Consider the following 15,654-nt stretch of genomic DNA (forward strand, 5'->3'; position numbering starts at 1 on the left):
AGAGTACAGTTTTTCGTAGTATTCTGTTATGATTCTTTTCATTTCAGTTGTGTCTGTTGTGATATTGCCCATCTCATTTCTTATTCAGTTTACTTGCTTTGTCTCCTATTTTCCTTTTTGCAATCTGGCCAGTGGTTTATCAATTTTGTTGATCTTTTCAAAGAACCAGCTTTTGGTGTTGTTAACTCTTTCAGTTGCTTTTCTGTTCTCTATTTCATTTTATTCTGTTCTTATTTTTATTATTTGCTTTCTTCTGGTGCCTGAGGGCTTCTTTTGCTGCTGTCTTTCTATTTGTTCAAGTTGTAGGGTTAATGCTTTGATTTTGGCCCTTCTTTTTAGATGTGTGCATTTATTGCTATAAATTGACCTCTGTGCACTGCTTTTGCTGTGTTCCAGAGGTTCTGGTAGGAAGTGTTTTCATTCTTATTTGATTCTATGAATTCCTCTATTTGTCCTTAATTTTTCTATAACCGAGTAGTTTTTGAGCAAGGTGTTCAGTTTCCATGTGTTTGATTTTTTTCCTTGCTTTTTCCGTTACTGATTTCTACTTTTGTGTCTTTATGGTCAGAAAAGATACTTTGTAATATTTTGATGTTTTAGATTTTGTTAAGCCTTGCTTTATGGCCTAATAATGTGGTCTATTCTGGATAATGTTCCATGTGTGTTGGAAAAGAAAGTATACTTGGCTGCTGTTGGGTGGAGTGTTCTGTATATGTCTTTGAGGTCAAGTTGGCCAGTTGTGGCATTTAGATATTCCGTGTCTGTTGAGCTTCTTTCTGGATGTTCTGTCCTTCACCGAAAGTGGTATGTTGAAGTCTCCTACTATTATTGTAGAGCTATTTCTCTTTTCAATGGTGTTAGAATTTGTTTTATGTATTTTGGAGCTCTGTTGTTGGGTGCATAAATATTTAATATGGTTATATCCTCTGGTTTATTGACCCTTTAATCATTATGTAGTGTCCTTCCTTATTCTTTGTGGTGGATTTAACTTTAAAGTCTGTTTTGTCAAAAATTAATATTGCCACTGCCGTTTTTTTTTTTGATTGTTGTTTGATATATTTTTTTCCATCCTTTGAGTTTTTTTTTTGAGTTTTAGTTTGTGTCTTTAAGTCTAGGGTGTGCCTCTTACAGGCAGCATATAGGCGGATCATGTTTTTTAATCCATTCTGCCACTCTCTGTCTCTTTATTGGTGCATTTAGTCCATTTACATTCAGCATAATTATTGATAAGTGTGAGTTTAGTGCTGTCATTTTGATGTCTTTTTTATTGTGTTGTTGCCAGTTTCTTTTTTCCATTTAATTTTCTGTGCTGAGTTTTTTTTCTTCATATATTTTCTTGTTGTTGCTTTTGTATTTGCTGAGTCTTTATGTTTTTCTTGTTTTTTATTTTGATGTGTAGGATTGTTAGTTTCCTTTGTGGTTACCTCAATATTTACCTCTGTTTTCTAAGTTGAAAGCAATCTTTTATTTCTTTATATCGCCTTGACTTCCTCTCTGTTTGAAAGATCTATGACTACATTTTTTATTCCCTGTTTTTTGTTTTAGTGTTAACTTATTTTACATAATGACATCTCTGTTTCTCTGTTTTTAGCATTTTAGCTTTTATTTATTTTTGCAATTTCCCTATCTGGGTTGATATCTAGTTGCTCTGTCCTGTGTTCTAGTCTTGGGTTGTTATCTGATGCTATTGATTTTCTAACTGGAGGACTCCCTTTAGTATTTCTTGCAATTTTGGTTTGGTTTTTGCAAATTCCCTAAACTTATGTTTATCTGGAAATGTCCTAATTTTCCTTCATATTTGAGAGACAGTTTTGCTGGATATATAATTCTTGGCTGGCAGTTTTTTTCCTTCAAGGCTTTATAAATGTCATCTCATTGCTTTCTTGCCTGAATGATTTCTGCTGAGTAGTCCGAGCTTAGTCTTATTGACTCTCCTTTGTAGGTGACTTTGTTTTTATCCCTAGCCGCTCTTAAAATTCTCTATCTTTGGTTTTGGCAAGTTGGATTATAATCTGTCTTGATGACTTTCTTTTGGGATCTACCTTTTTTGGGGTTCTATGAGCATCTTGGATAGATATCTTCTCATCTTTCACAATATCAGGGATGTTTTCTGACAACAAATCTTCAACAATTCTATTTTCTTTTATCCCCGTTCTGGTACTCCAGTCACTCGTCGGTTATCCCTCTTGATATAATCCCACATAATTCTTAGGGTTTCTTCATGTTTAAAAATTCTTTTATCTGATTTTTCCTCAAATATATTGGTGTCAAGTGCTTTATCTTCAATCTCACTAATTCTTACTTCTGTTTCCTTAATTCTGTTCCTGTGACTTTCTATTGAGATGTCTAATTCTGAAATTTTATTATTAATCTTCTGGATTTTTGTTTGCGACTCTCTGTGAATTCTTGCAGCCTATTAAATATGTCGTTATGCTCTTCTCTAATCTTCTTAAGTGCCTGTGTTGTTTGGTCTGTGCATTCCTTGGCTTGTTCTGCATTTCGCATGATCTACTTCTTGATCTCTTGAAGAGTTCTGTGTGTTAATCTTTTTATTCTACCTCTGATAATTCCAGGAAGTTATCTTCATCTGCATGATTTCTTGATTCTTTGTTTTGGGAGCTTGCTGAAGCCATCATGGTCTGCCTTTTTATGTGATTCGATATTGTTTTCTCTGAGCCATCAATAAGTTATTGTATTTATTTATGTTTGCTTACTGTGTCCCAGCTTCTTGTTCTGTTTTGATATGCCCAAATAGGCTGCTCGAGTGAGCTAGTTTGAGTATTGGCACCTTTGAAGCTCTAACATCCTGTCATCAGGTGGTTAGAGCTGTTACTAGGTATGTGAGCCTAGAGTCCATTTACTCTTCTTGTATGGATTCAGTTCAGGCGTCCAGGTAGTTGGTCACCAAGTGTGTGGTGAAGGCGCTCACCTACAGTCTTAGACGAGCAGGGGTGACTGGTGTAGGCACAGGTATTTGGCTGCAGAAGGGGCTCACATGCTGAGCAAGGCAGGGGGCTGACAACTGCCCCTGAGTGTCTGTGAGGAAAGCGTTTTGCTGCTCCCTAGAGTGCATAGGTGGGTGGGTTTTGCAGCTGGACTACAGGCACCTAATGCCATTGGCTGTAAGGACTGGGAGGGACCACTTATCCTTGGACCACTGTGGTGGGTGGCTAGGTGGCATGGGTGGAGCCACCAGTCCTCAGGCCCCTGATGTGGGTAGGTGAGATCACTGTTTAACAGGCAAATAAGTGTCAAATGTCATGAAACTGCCTCTCTACCATGTAGCTGAAACAGCTGAAGTTAGACTTCAGGTATATACACTGTTGTACTGTGCTAATGAGGACCTATGCTGTTGAAATGGGCCCACACAGATCTATGCAGGGGTGAAAGGCATGCAAAGTCCGTGGGCCCCTTATGCCTGGGCCTAGGAAAAGGAGCTGTTTCTGCCCTGAGTTCCCAGTTTACGGGAGCAGAAGATTATTATTTGTTAATTTGTTTCCTCTGCCAGGCTGGGAGAATTACTCAGAGTGCACAACAGGTGCTACTACCAGCCTAGGAAAAGTGGCTATCACTGAAGCCAGCTTGGGACCCAGTGCAGAGTGGGGAGGGGTCAGGTAAATGGGAGAGGGTTTTTTCCTAAAGGAGTGTTTTTGATCCGCTCGGCAGATTAGATGCATGTACTTACCTTTTGCCAATTGAGCACTGCTTTTCGCTGATTCTGGAGGCGTGAGTGGACTCTTTGCTGCTTGGTTTCTCCGAATGTGGAAAATACATGCCGAATGCCCTGCTTTCCTCACCATGTTCGCGCTAGCGGATCTGGCCTGTAAGGTGTAGGTTCCTGCTGGGTCAGGTCTGGCAACTCCTCATTGCTTCTGAACTGTCTTTCCCTCCCCCTGCTCTTCAGTCTGAAAACTCATCTTTGCCTTTGATGTTCAGGGGGCCTAGGTTGTCACTTGTTTTTTCAGGTCTTTGTTGTAAGAGGGACCACCGGATGCATTTGACTACTCCGCCATCTTCTATAGATCTCTTTGTGTCACTTCTCTGATTTAAATATTGAAAAAAAAAAACCTTTAATGATTCTATTGCTTGTTGGATAATATGTCAGATGTTCTGCCTGTTTAGACCTGGAGCTCTTTTAGAAATGGTTGCCATTCTCTTCACAAACACTTTTCGCTGCACCAATATTATCAGCTCCTGACTCTCAGATGGCTTGATTTTATTTTCATTCTATGATAGTGAGAAGAGATAAATTCAAATCATAAATCTGGTACCTACTTGGTTAGTGACCTCAGAATTAGACATGAAAGTATAGAGCCTTGGATGGGATCTGGCAGGTATTAAGCACTTTTATAAGGAGGCTTTGTAGCACAGCGGTTAAGTGCTCAGGTGCTAAACAAAAGATTGGCAGTTTGAGCCCACCAGCCAGTCCATGGTAGAGAGTTGTGGCAGTCTGCTTCCCTAAAGATTAGAGGTTTAGAAACCCTATGGGACAATTCTACTCCATCCTATAGGATTGCTATGAGTAAGAATTGACTCGATGGCACACATCAAGCAGCACTTTTATTAAATGGCTATTGTTTAATAGTTTTCTTACATCCGTTTATAACCATAACCTCTTCCAAAACTTAGTTTAGGTAGCCTTTCTTAAATTAACCCTGTCTTTTCTACTACATTGTCTCAACACCAAGGTACTCTGTTCATGTTTATATTCCCCAACTTGTTGCTTTGTATCTTCTCTTCACAAGCAGATTGTAATCTCCTTCTTCCCCCCCGTGCCTGATATATTGCATTGTGTACACAGTAGGCATTCAGTAAAGGATATTAATTGATAATTAAAGTAGTTATGCAGTTTCTTCTAGAAAAGGAAAGAACAATTCTTTTCCACTTTTTTTTATTGTGGTAAAATATATGTACAAAAACATTTGCCAATTCAATGTATCAAATGTCATCAATGTAATAAAATTCATTGATTACATTCTTCATATTGTACAACCATTATCACTATCCTTTTCTGAGTTATTCCACCACCAGAACATAAACTCCATGCCTCCTAAGGAAAAATCCACACTTTCCCCCTCCCTCCTCCACCCTTGGTAGCCACTCACAATCTTTGGTTTTTATCCATACATCTCTTGATGGGCATTTTGGTTGTTTCCACCTTTTGGCTATTGTGAAAAGTACTGCTCTGAACATTGGTGTACAGTTTCTGTTTGTGTTCCTGCTTTCAATTCCATTGGGTATATACCATCCAGTTCTTCTGGTCGCATGGAAAAGGAGGCAGTTGTTCATGGAGGCAATTAGCCACACATTGCATATCCTCCACTTATTTCTGACTCTTCTTCTTCCTCTGTTGCTCCAGGTGAATAAAGACCAATCGTTATGTCTTGCAAGCTTTTAGGACCCCAGGCACTATGCAACAAACTAGGAGGTAGAACAGAAACACTAAACACAATACTAGGCCAGTTAACGGGAATGTTCCATGAAATCATTGCCCTAAACCTCCAAACCAAGGAACCAAGTCCCATGAGGTGTTTGGTTGTACGTAAGCAGCTTCAGCAGGTACTCTTTTTTTTTTTTTTTTGTCATTGTTTTAATGACAATATGTCTATCACACAACTTTTAAATATATCTGTCACACAACATTTGCCGACTCAAATTTTTACAGGTGTACAACTTATTGACTGCAATTACAGTAACCAGATGTGCAACCCCACTGACCTCCTTACCACCCCTGGTAACCACTAAGAAACTGGTCTCTATACATTTCCCGTTTCTTGTCTTTTTATATAAGTGATGCCATCCAATATCTGTCCTTTTGTGATTGGCTTAGTTCGTTCAGCATAATGTCTTCAAGCTCTATCCATACTGTAGCATGTACCAAGACTTCATTTCTCCTACTGGCTGAGTAGTTAGTATTCCATTGTATGTATGTACCACATTTTGTTTATCCATTCATTTGTTGATGGGAATTTAGGTTGTTTCTACTTCTTGGCTATTGTCAATAGTGCTGGAATGAACATTGGTGTATAAATCTCTGCTTTCAAGTGTTTTGGGTATATACCTAGTAGTGGAATGGCTGGGTCATATGGTAGTTCTAGTTTTAGTTTTTTGAGGGACCACTACATTGTTTTTCACAACGGCTGTACCATTTTGCATCCCCACCAGCAATGGGTAAGGGCTCCGATTTCCCCACATCCTCACCAACATTTGTTATTTATTTTGTCTTAGCCATCCTGGTGGGATTGAAATGGTATCTCATTGTGGTTTTGATTTACTTCTGTCTGATGGCTAATGTCACTGAGCATCTTTTTGTGTGTTTGGTGGCCATTTGAATGTCATCTTTAGTGAAATGTTTATTCAAGTTTTTTGCCCATTGTATGATTGGGTTATTTGTCCCTTTGTTGCTAAGTTGTCAGAGTTTTACATACATTGTGGTAATTAGATCCTTGTTGGATATATGGTTTCTAAAGATATTCTTCCAGTCAGTAACTTGTCTTTTCCCTTTTTTGGTAAAGTCTTTTGATGAACAAATTTTTAATTTTTATGAGGTCCCATTTAATTTTGTCTTTTGCTGTTTGTGCTTTTGTTATAGTAAATAATCCATTGTTGAAAGCTAGGCCTGACAGTGTTGCCCTTGCTTATTCTTCTAAGAATTTTATGGTGTTAGTTTGCACATTTAGGTCCTTAATCCAGTTTAAATTTGTTTTGTGTATAATGTGAGGCATGGATCCTGTTTCATTTTTCTCCATGTGGAAATCCAGTTTTCCCAGCATCATGTATTGAAGAGACTCTTCTTTCCCCATCAAATGGACTTAGCACCCTTGTTAAAAATCAGTTGATCATAGATGTGTGAGTTTATTTCTGGACTCTTAATTCTATTCCATTGGTCTTTGTGTCTGTTGTTATACCAGTACCATGCTGTTTTGATTACTGTAGCTATATAGTATGTTTTAAAATCAGGAAGTGTGAGTCCTCCTACTTTGTTCTCCTTCAAAATTGCTTTAGCTATTTGGGGCCTCTTGCCATTCCATATAAAGTTGAGGATTGGTTTTTCTGTAAAGAAGGCCGTTGGAATTTTGTTTGGGATGGCATTGAATCAAAGATCGCTTTGGGTAGTAGTGACATCTTAACAATATTAAGTCTTCCAATCCATGAACATGGAACATCTTTCCATTTATTTAAGTCTTCTTTAATCTCTGCATCAGTGTTTTACAGTTTTCATTGTATAAGTCCTTCACATCCCTGGTTAGATTTATACCTAGGTATTTATTCTCTTTGATGCTGTTGTAAATGGAATTGTTTCCTGAATTTTCCTTTATGATTTCTCATTGCTGGTGTATAGAAGCCCAACTGATTTTTGTTTGTTGACCTTGTACCCTGCAACTTTGCTAAATTCCTCTATTAGCTCTAGAAGTATTCTGTGGGCTTTTTGAGATTTTGTATATACAGGATCATATCATCCATAAATAGATATAATTTTACTTCTTTTCCAATCTGGATACCTTTTATTTCTTTTTCTTGTCTTATTGCCCTGGCTAGAACTTCTAATACAATATTGAAGAGAAGTGGTGAGAGGGGCCACCCTTGTCTTGCTCCCAGTTTCAAGGGGAAAGCTCTGTCCTTCTCCATTAAGTATAATGTTGGCTGTTGGCTTTTCATATATGCCCTGAATTATATGGAAAAATTTATCTTCTATTCCAATCTTCTTTAGGGTTTTCCTCAAGAAAGTGTGTTGGACTTTGTCAAATTCTTTTTCTGCATCCAGAGATGATCATATGGTTCTTTTCCTTTATTCTATTAATTGGTGTATTGTGTTGATTTTCTAATGTTGAACCATCCCTGCATTCCTGGAATAAATCCCACTTGGTCATGGTGTATGACTCGTAATATGCTGTTGGATTCTGTTCACTAGTATTTTGGTGAGGATTTTTGCATCTATATTCAAAGGAGATATTGGCCTGTTATTTTCTTTTCTTGTGGTGTCTTTGTCTGGTTTGGCTATTAGGGTTGTGTTCTCAGAGCCTTAACATTAACTATGAATTTTCCAAAATCCTTTTGACCAGTAAGTACACTTTTCATCCAGCATCTTGTCCATGGAGCACACTGCCTCATGGTACAAATTAATTTGGAATATATCATATAAAGTGTTCTGAAAGGCATATCTGGGTTTTGAAGAGCTGTTGCAATAGTATTGCCTCATACACCAAAAAAGCAAACAAACTCATTGCCATCAAGTCAGTTCTGACTCATATTGACCATTTAGGACAGAGTAGAACTGCCCCAAAGGGTTTCCAAGCTGTAAATCTTTACAGAAGCAGATTTCCACATTTTTCTCCTGTGGAGTGGCTGGTGGGTTGAAATCATCAACCTATCAGTTAGCAGTTGAGTGCCTAACCACTATGCCACCAGGGCTCCTCATAATGACCTCATAAACCATCATCAATTTGGCATTCCTCAGGTTTTATTTGATGGTAATCAGTTCTAACATATGCACTTTGTTACACATAAGTGTTTTTTCAAGATAATGGAATTGAAAGAGACAGCATTCATCATTTACATGAATATTAATTCTTTATTGATAATAAGAAATATTATAGATTTACTAAACTCAGAGGTAGTTAAGTCCCCTACCCAATATGCTTTACAGTCTTTGACAAATTGTGCATTTTAATATGTTCTTAATTATAGTACAAACGAAAGTCACTGAGAAAACTTGAAAAATCAGGTATAAAACATCTGTAAGGCTGGAGTAGTTCATATGCAACAGTGGGATATAATGGTTTGTGAGCAATACAGTGCAGTATTTGCTTACTAGCGATAAAATCTAAGTTTCTGTAATGAAATTGGATTCTTTCCCCAAACTTCTTTTTTAGGCATTTTGAATTTTCAGCGCTCTTTAAGCAACCTGGTTGTCATTTCTCCCCTCTTCCCCACTGAAAGTCATGAGAAAAATAAGAGGGATCTGCCACACAAAATAAATATCAATTGTATTATCAGTATACAGTAGAAGAACCAAACTTCTCAATAAGCACATTTTCCTGTAGCAGTAAGACAGTATGCTATGTTCATTTTTCTGGATCCCCTAGGAAAGAAAAGATACTTCCAACCCAGCATCAGATCTTTTCACTTTTTAAAGGTAGAGTTCACTTCTTATACCATTTTTAGAAACAAATGGATTACAAATGCAAATTTGCTTCTGGAACAAAATGCAACGTTGATTTCTTAGAAAGACTTCAGAAATGTTAAGAGGATTTTAACATTTCTGATATATCCAACAGCTCAAGTCTGAATGTGATAAATTAAGCACCAAAATCAACACTGCAGAGACTTAACATTTCTTAAGATACTCACCATTTAGATTCATTCACGAGAGGATATCCAACTATTGAGCTACTGAAGTCAAATTTACACGCGGGTGATTTTATTACTGAGTAACAAACTTGGCTTATTGGCAGGTAATATTTGTTAACATCATTATTTGAGGAGGTACATGAGAAAAAGCTATGTTATCTCATGAAAATTTCTTCAAATATTGTTAAATGATCATTTTAACTAATGTTTCAGGCCAATTCTGTTTATATCTGAGGCAAAGAATTTGGGCTTTACTAAGGTATAATACACTGCCTTCAAAATATTTAAGCCACCTGAGTGTTAATTATGCTCCTCCACCTGGGCAAGCACCAGAAATGGCACCAAACTGTGGCATCTTACACCACTGCTTCTAAGAGTCGCAGAATCGCAGTCAAACGGGGACCTTCACTTTATAGATAAGGAAACTGAACGTGTGGAGCGCCTGACCCCAGGGCTCCTGACTTCTAATTACCATTTTATTCCATCATTGCTATCTCCGTTTCTCCCATCTTAAAAACTTTTATCATGTTGGTTTCTCTATAAAAGTATTTATGCCTGAACTTAAGAGTCTGAGGAACACAAAGCACCAGTTTGAGAGGGTGAGACATAGTAGGAAGGTGTTCTGCAGGGAGGTCTGGGGACCTGATCTGACTACAGTCAGAATTCCGGGGTTCTTACTGCTCTTGGACACCTCACTTGGTTAGTGGAGCGCGTAACCGGGATTCCCCCATACTAAACCCTCACGGTGAACTGCAAATCCGAGCACAGAGCACAGCATTAGTATGTACCCATACCTACTCCAAATGAAATGCAAGTTCAGCTTAGATTTGGCTTGAAGATTTTTTTAATTGCTTTTTCTTTAAATGATTTTAAGTCTGATTTTGATACAAATTTCTGATTTTTAAAACACAATTTCAGTAAAAAAAATTTGCAGTAAGGCTCATGAACCAATTCAGATTTTGATTCATGTCCTTTCAAGATTACTATCTTAGAAAAGGAAAAGTTAGAGCAGTTGAAAAATCTGTTTAGGGCTTAATGGTAAATCTAGTATGATACACTTTCATATGTAATACATCAAAATCATTTTCTGCAATATATTAATACATACTTTCAAGTACATAATAAATTACTGCTTATTTAAATAAAAAAAGATCAAAATACTCATGTCGTTACCAGATTTTATAAGAAGTGGCTAAAAAAAGACTACAAATTTCGTTTATAGAAAAATGTCTGATTTTGGCGATGTAGAAGAAGCTTGGCACAGGAGTGGCTCCTCAGTGCCCATTTATCCCTCGACTCCTTGGTGCTTCTCCAGCATTCACCATGTACCAAGCCCAGTATGGTGTGGTCTCCAGATCCTACAGAACTTTCAATTTAAAACAAGAACTGAGATGACTCATTTTCCATGAGTGATGCTCTGCATTTGGAAATCTGCTTACAAAAGTCACTATCGCTTTTTTCTGTTTGATGCTTTTCCTCCTTAATTCTTATATATAATTTTTTCTAATGTATACTGCTTTAAGATAGGTTAACTCTTATTATAGTGGATAACCGTTGCTTCAAGCTGAGTACTAACAGTAAAATTTAGTTTTCCAATAAAAAAAGTATAGCCTGTAGTGCTATTAACAGGTGATAATAATACCTTTACGGTGAACCTTAGGCTACATACAAAGTCCCATAAAAGGACTGTATTGGCTTATCTCTTGATACATATATGAAAACACACTTCAGGGTTACTAGTGAGCTGGAGATTGACAATGCATAATACCTCGTGTCATAAAATGACTCAAAGCCCTACACGGTTTCTGGGAGGGACTGAGAATAGCAGGTTGCTGAACCATTTGTTAATCCACTCACTCATTCATTCAGTACTATGTGCTAGACTCTGAGGATATAAAAATGAAATTTTCAAACAAATTAAATAGACCCTGGTCTTCTATGAGTCAGAATCGACTCAATGAAACAGTTTTTTTTTTTAAACGGGTCTCAAAAAGCTCAAACTGTACTAGAGAAGGCACACCTGCAAGTAGCTGATCATCATTCAGTGTCATAAACTCAATAATAATATTTGGGGAAGCAGAGAGGAAGAGCCCTAACCCCAGATTGACTGGGAGGGGTTGGGGTGTAATGGAATGGCAGTCAGCAAAGTTTTCCTGGAGGAGGTGATGCCTGGACTGAGTTTTAAAGGAGGGGGAAAGAAAATGTAGCGGTCAGCATGGCATTTCAGAGGGGGCACAAACAGCATGTTATGTGTGGAGGAACTGCACACAGCTGATTGTTGATTTTTGTTTTGTTTTAAGTAGACCCCCTTTCCTCAGTGCTGCATGGAGGATGGGCTTGAAGAAGACAAAAGTGGGAGCAAGAGACCAACCAGTAAGGTTGTTGCAGTGGTACAGGTAAGACATGATGGCCTAAACCTGGCAGTGTTAATAGCCATGGAGAAGAAAGGCTAGAATCAACCAATATAATTAACATCAGCCTTTAATGACTGACTACATATATGGAGTGAAGGAGGGAGTATCAAGGATGGTTCCCAGGTGCCATGGATTGAATTGTGTCCCCCCAAAATATGTGTCAACTTGGCTAGGTCATGGTTCCCAGTATTGAATAACTGTCCTCCATTTTATGATTTAATGTAACTGCCCTCCATTTTGTGGTATTGTGTAATTGTCTTCCATTTTATGTGTTGTAAATCCTAAACCTCTATGTTAATGAGGCAGGATTAGGGTAGGGTGTATCTTGAGTCTCACCCTTACTAAATGGTGTGACTTGAGTCACAGCCGTTAAGTCACATCCTTACTCAAGTCATACCCTTGCTCGAGTCACATCTTTTATCTTACAATAGATAAAAGGAGAGAGAAATGAGCAGAGAGGGGAGGGACCACACTACCTTCAAGGAGGAAGAGCCAGGAGCGGAGTGCGTCCTTTGGACCCGTGGTCCCTGTCCTCAGAACCTCCTTGACCCAGGGGAATATTGATGCCAACACACATGGTGATCTCCAAGGAATGCTGGTCCCACAGATGTTGAAAGGAGACAAGGACTTTCCCCTAGAGCCAACAGAGAGAGCTGGTGGCCTGAATTCGGACTTCTAGACCCCTAATGTGTGAGGGAATAAATTTCTTTTTGTTAAAACCATCCACTTATATTTCTGTTATAGCAGCACTAGATAACTAAGCCACCAGGTTTTTAGCTGGGTGACAACACTAATTGAGATAGAGAATACAGGAGGAAGAGCAGCTCTAGGGAGAAAAGTATGTTCCATTTTTGACATGATGCATTTGAGATGCCTATGAATGCAGTGTTGGTTCAGTGGTAGAATTCTCCCCTTCCATGTAGAAGATCTGGATTTGGTTCCTGGCCAATGCACCTCACCGGCAGTCACCACCCATCTGTCAGTGGAAGCTTGCATGTTGCTATGATGTGGAACAGATTTCAGCGGAACTTCCAGACTCAGACAGACTCAGAAGAAAGGCCTGGCGATCTCCTGAAAATGAGCCAATGAGAACTCTGTGGATCACAACTGTCAGATCTCATTGCACATGGGGTTGCCATGAGTCAGGGGCCAACTCGACGGCCGCTAACAACAACAACAAAATGGATCACATCCAGGTGGATATGTCCAGTGGTCAGTCAGATATGAGGCTGAAGTTCAGGCAAGAGGCTAGAGTTACACATTTGGAAGTCATCAGTCCAACAGATGACTATGGCATCCAGGTGCAGAAAGGCACGACAACTGCCTCTGGAGGGAGGCTTACTTAATTGGCTGATTGATTTGCAGCTCTGTAGATATGACCTTGTCATCCCACCAGGCCCATATTTTCTCGTACCACTAAGACATGATTGCCATTTTCTCTCACATTTCCTTAGATCATTTGCAAAACTAAATATTCCCAGCCCTATAATTTCTTACTGCTCTGAGAACTAATTATATATGGTACTTCCTCTTCATATAACTAGCACACAGCAAGGTCTTGTATATATCGTAGGTGATAGATAAATGTTCACCTTTATTGCTTATGTTCATCTGGCACTCTGGTTCTTTTCTTTTTCTTGTAGGAACTTCTTTTTGCTTCTTAAGATTAACTTCTGACAATCTTCATGATTAATGTAAATGTAAGTGGGCAGTACTTGATAGACAGGTTATCTTTCATTCATCATCAAGGCTGAATCATTCCTTTCATTATCACCATACATTGCTTGTTGCAGGATTTGGAAACAGCCATTTCTCATCTTAGGGAAGCCCGTGGAATTTATCCAGTAGAGGTCCCACAGAGGAAATTAGAGATGCAGTAACCTGGCTTGAGTAATCCCCGATTTCAGGTGGTGACAAGGGTCGAGTTTCACGTTTTGCTTTATTTGAAAAATATGTGCAAAACAGTCACTAAAAGTAAGAACAAACTAGGCTTTGTTGCAGCTGAGTGGCTTGGCAAATTTCTGTAGAGAGGACTCATAGGGCATGAAGGATCTGATACCGGGATAGAATCCAATTGCCCTTGGAATGGAAGTAGAATATCCTTTTTAAGAGCACTGAAGTTCTGGGATTTCTCTGGAATAACCACCGTTGTGAGGTGTGGCTCGTGTCCAGGGACTGTAACCTGAGACGAAACAAGAAACAATTACCTGAGTGATTTCAGATGTCTTGTGGTGCCAACACTGAAAACACTGATACCCACCACAAAATGCGCCTTTGTGAAATGTATGTAACAGTTGGCCAGGCCTCTTGGGCTAGTAACAGATTTGGTTTTCCTTGCTAAATGAGCAATCCAATGCCTGTTCATGTGGACCATAGTTGTTAATGCTGTTGCCAGGAATTACGGAATGAAAGAAAGACAAGTCCCTTATCTGGTGATGTAAGTCAGAAGAAGGAAGCAGTAGACTGACCCTGCCACCACCATTTCCTTGCTAACTCACCTGGAGCTGAAGTAAAGAGTGATTATTTCACTTTGTCCTACGTGTGTGCTTAGGATCCTCAGTGGGTATTATGACTATGTGTAAGTAGAATTCTTTCCCTAATTTATTCCATTTTCCCTGGAACTGATCTAACTGTACAAATCTATTGCTTCCTTAAAAAGCTTTGCTTTTCCTGGTTTTGTTTGTATGAGTCTGGGTTGCCATCTAGATTTTTTTTTTTTTTCTTTTTGGTAGAGGAAATAATCAGGAAAAATAAGACAAATACTGAATTAACTATAGGCCAGGTCTACTGAGAAATACTTTTATTATATATGGTGCAGAGGGAGAAGACTCGGGAGTAACATTTACATAACCACTAATCAGTCATTTTAGCCATTCATTTCAACTTTCAGAGTCTTGCCTTCCATTCTTGTCCTAGAGCTAATAAACCAAACCAAACCCATTGCCATCGAGTCGATTCCGACTCATAGCAACACTATAGGACAGAGTAGAACTGCCCCATAGGGCTTCCAAGGCTGTAGTCTTTACGGAAGCAGACTGCCACATGTTTCTCCCACAGAGCAGCTGGTGGGTTTGAAATGCCGACCTTTTGGTTAGCAGCCAAACACTTAACTACTGCATCATCAGGTCTCCTTCCCAGAGCTGATAGCTATAGCTAATGTGTACTGTGTTAGCCTAGGTAAAGGGGAATGAATGATTCATAACTTCATTCTATAAGGGATTATTTATGGGATTGCATAAAAAATAATTTAGACTCACTCACTACAAAGAAAAGCACATATTCTAGTAGATCTAATATTTTTAGGCACTGGAAAACGAAAGGTCTGGCTATCTTGTTCCAAAGGGAAAAAAGGAACAAAGAAAAATACTAGGGTCTGGAAAGGGAAAAAAAAAAAAAAATCCCCCCACAAGCCATGAAGCTTAATATATTTATTAAAATTGGTAAACCATGCTGTATCCCCTTGGGTGTCAACATGCGTTTGTCCCTCAGAGGAAGTTTACAGTTAGGTGGTGTAGTGGTTAAGTGCTACGGTTGCTAACCAAAGGGTCAGCAGTTCAAATCTGCCAGGCGCTCCTTGGAAACTCAATGGTGCGGTTTTACTCCGTCCTGTAGGGTCGCTATGAGTCGGAATTGACTCGACGGCACTGGGTTGGGTTTTTTACAGCCCATAATAGTACAGCCGTTCCCGTCGTCATTAAACGTATTCACATGTTCCAAATACACTCTGAGTTCCCATCCAAAGGACAAAGGGTATCAAAATCAGGTGTGGAGAGAAGGAAACGTTAGAGTATGCAATCAGGAAAACAAAGGGCCTTTTTAGGTGAGGATTCACAGTGAGTTGAAGTTGTCCAGCTCTGTCGCTTTGTGCAGCAGGAGGAGGGTCCCCAAA

At 38.9% G+C, this 15,654-nt stretch overlaps 2 protein-coding genes across 22 annotated transcripts in view; one reads left to right on the top strand and one right to left on the bottom strand.

Moving 5' to 3' along the window:
* Positions 1–15,654, top strand: part of MDM2 (MDM2 proto-oncogene) — a 126,462-nt gene that overhangs the window by 44,935 nt on the left and 65,873 nt on the right. For 14 of the 18 annotated variants that reach the window (XR_007517264.1, XR_007517265.1, XR_007517270.1 and 11 more), the window contains exon 11: positions 11,655–11,747. Coding sequence is in view for 7 of the 18 variants with exons in the window: in XM_049883839.1 (XP_049739796.1) it covers positions 11,655–11,747 (93 nt within the window). In the remaining 11 variants the exon portion in view is untranslated. Of the gene's footprint in view, positions 1–11,651; positions 11,748–14,160; positions 14,344–15,654 lie in introns of those variants that run through there. The other 4 variants (XM_049883840.1, XM_049883836.1, XM_049883842.1 and 1 more) reach the window with 4 other exon arrangements.
* Positions 11,730–15,654, bottom strand: part of CPM (carboxypeptidase M) — a 113,366-nt gene continuing 109,441 nt past the window's right edge. For all 4 annotated transcript variants that reach the window (XM_049883843.1, XM_049883846.1, XM_049883845.1 and 1 more), the window contains one exon: positions 11,730–13,947. In XM_049883843.1, coding sequence (XP_049739800.1) covers positions 13,705–13,947 — 243 coding nt within the window. In that variant the 3' untranslated portion in view covers positions 11,730–13,704. The remainder of the gene's footprint in view (positions 13,948–15,654) is intronic.

Source organism: Elephas maximus, chromosome 4 (assembly GCF_024166365.1).
Source record: "Elephas maximus indicus isolate mEleMax1 chromosome 4, mEleMax1 primary haplotype, whole genome shotgun sequence".
Lineage (NCBI taxonomy): Eukaryota > Metazoa > Chordata > Mammalia > Proboscidea > Elephantidae > Elephas > Elephas maximus.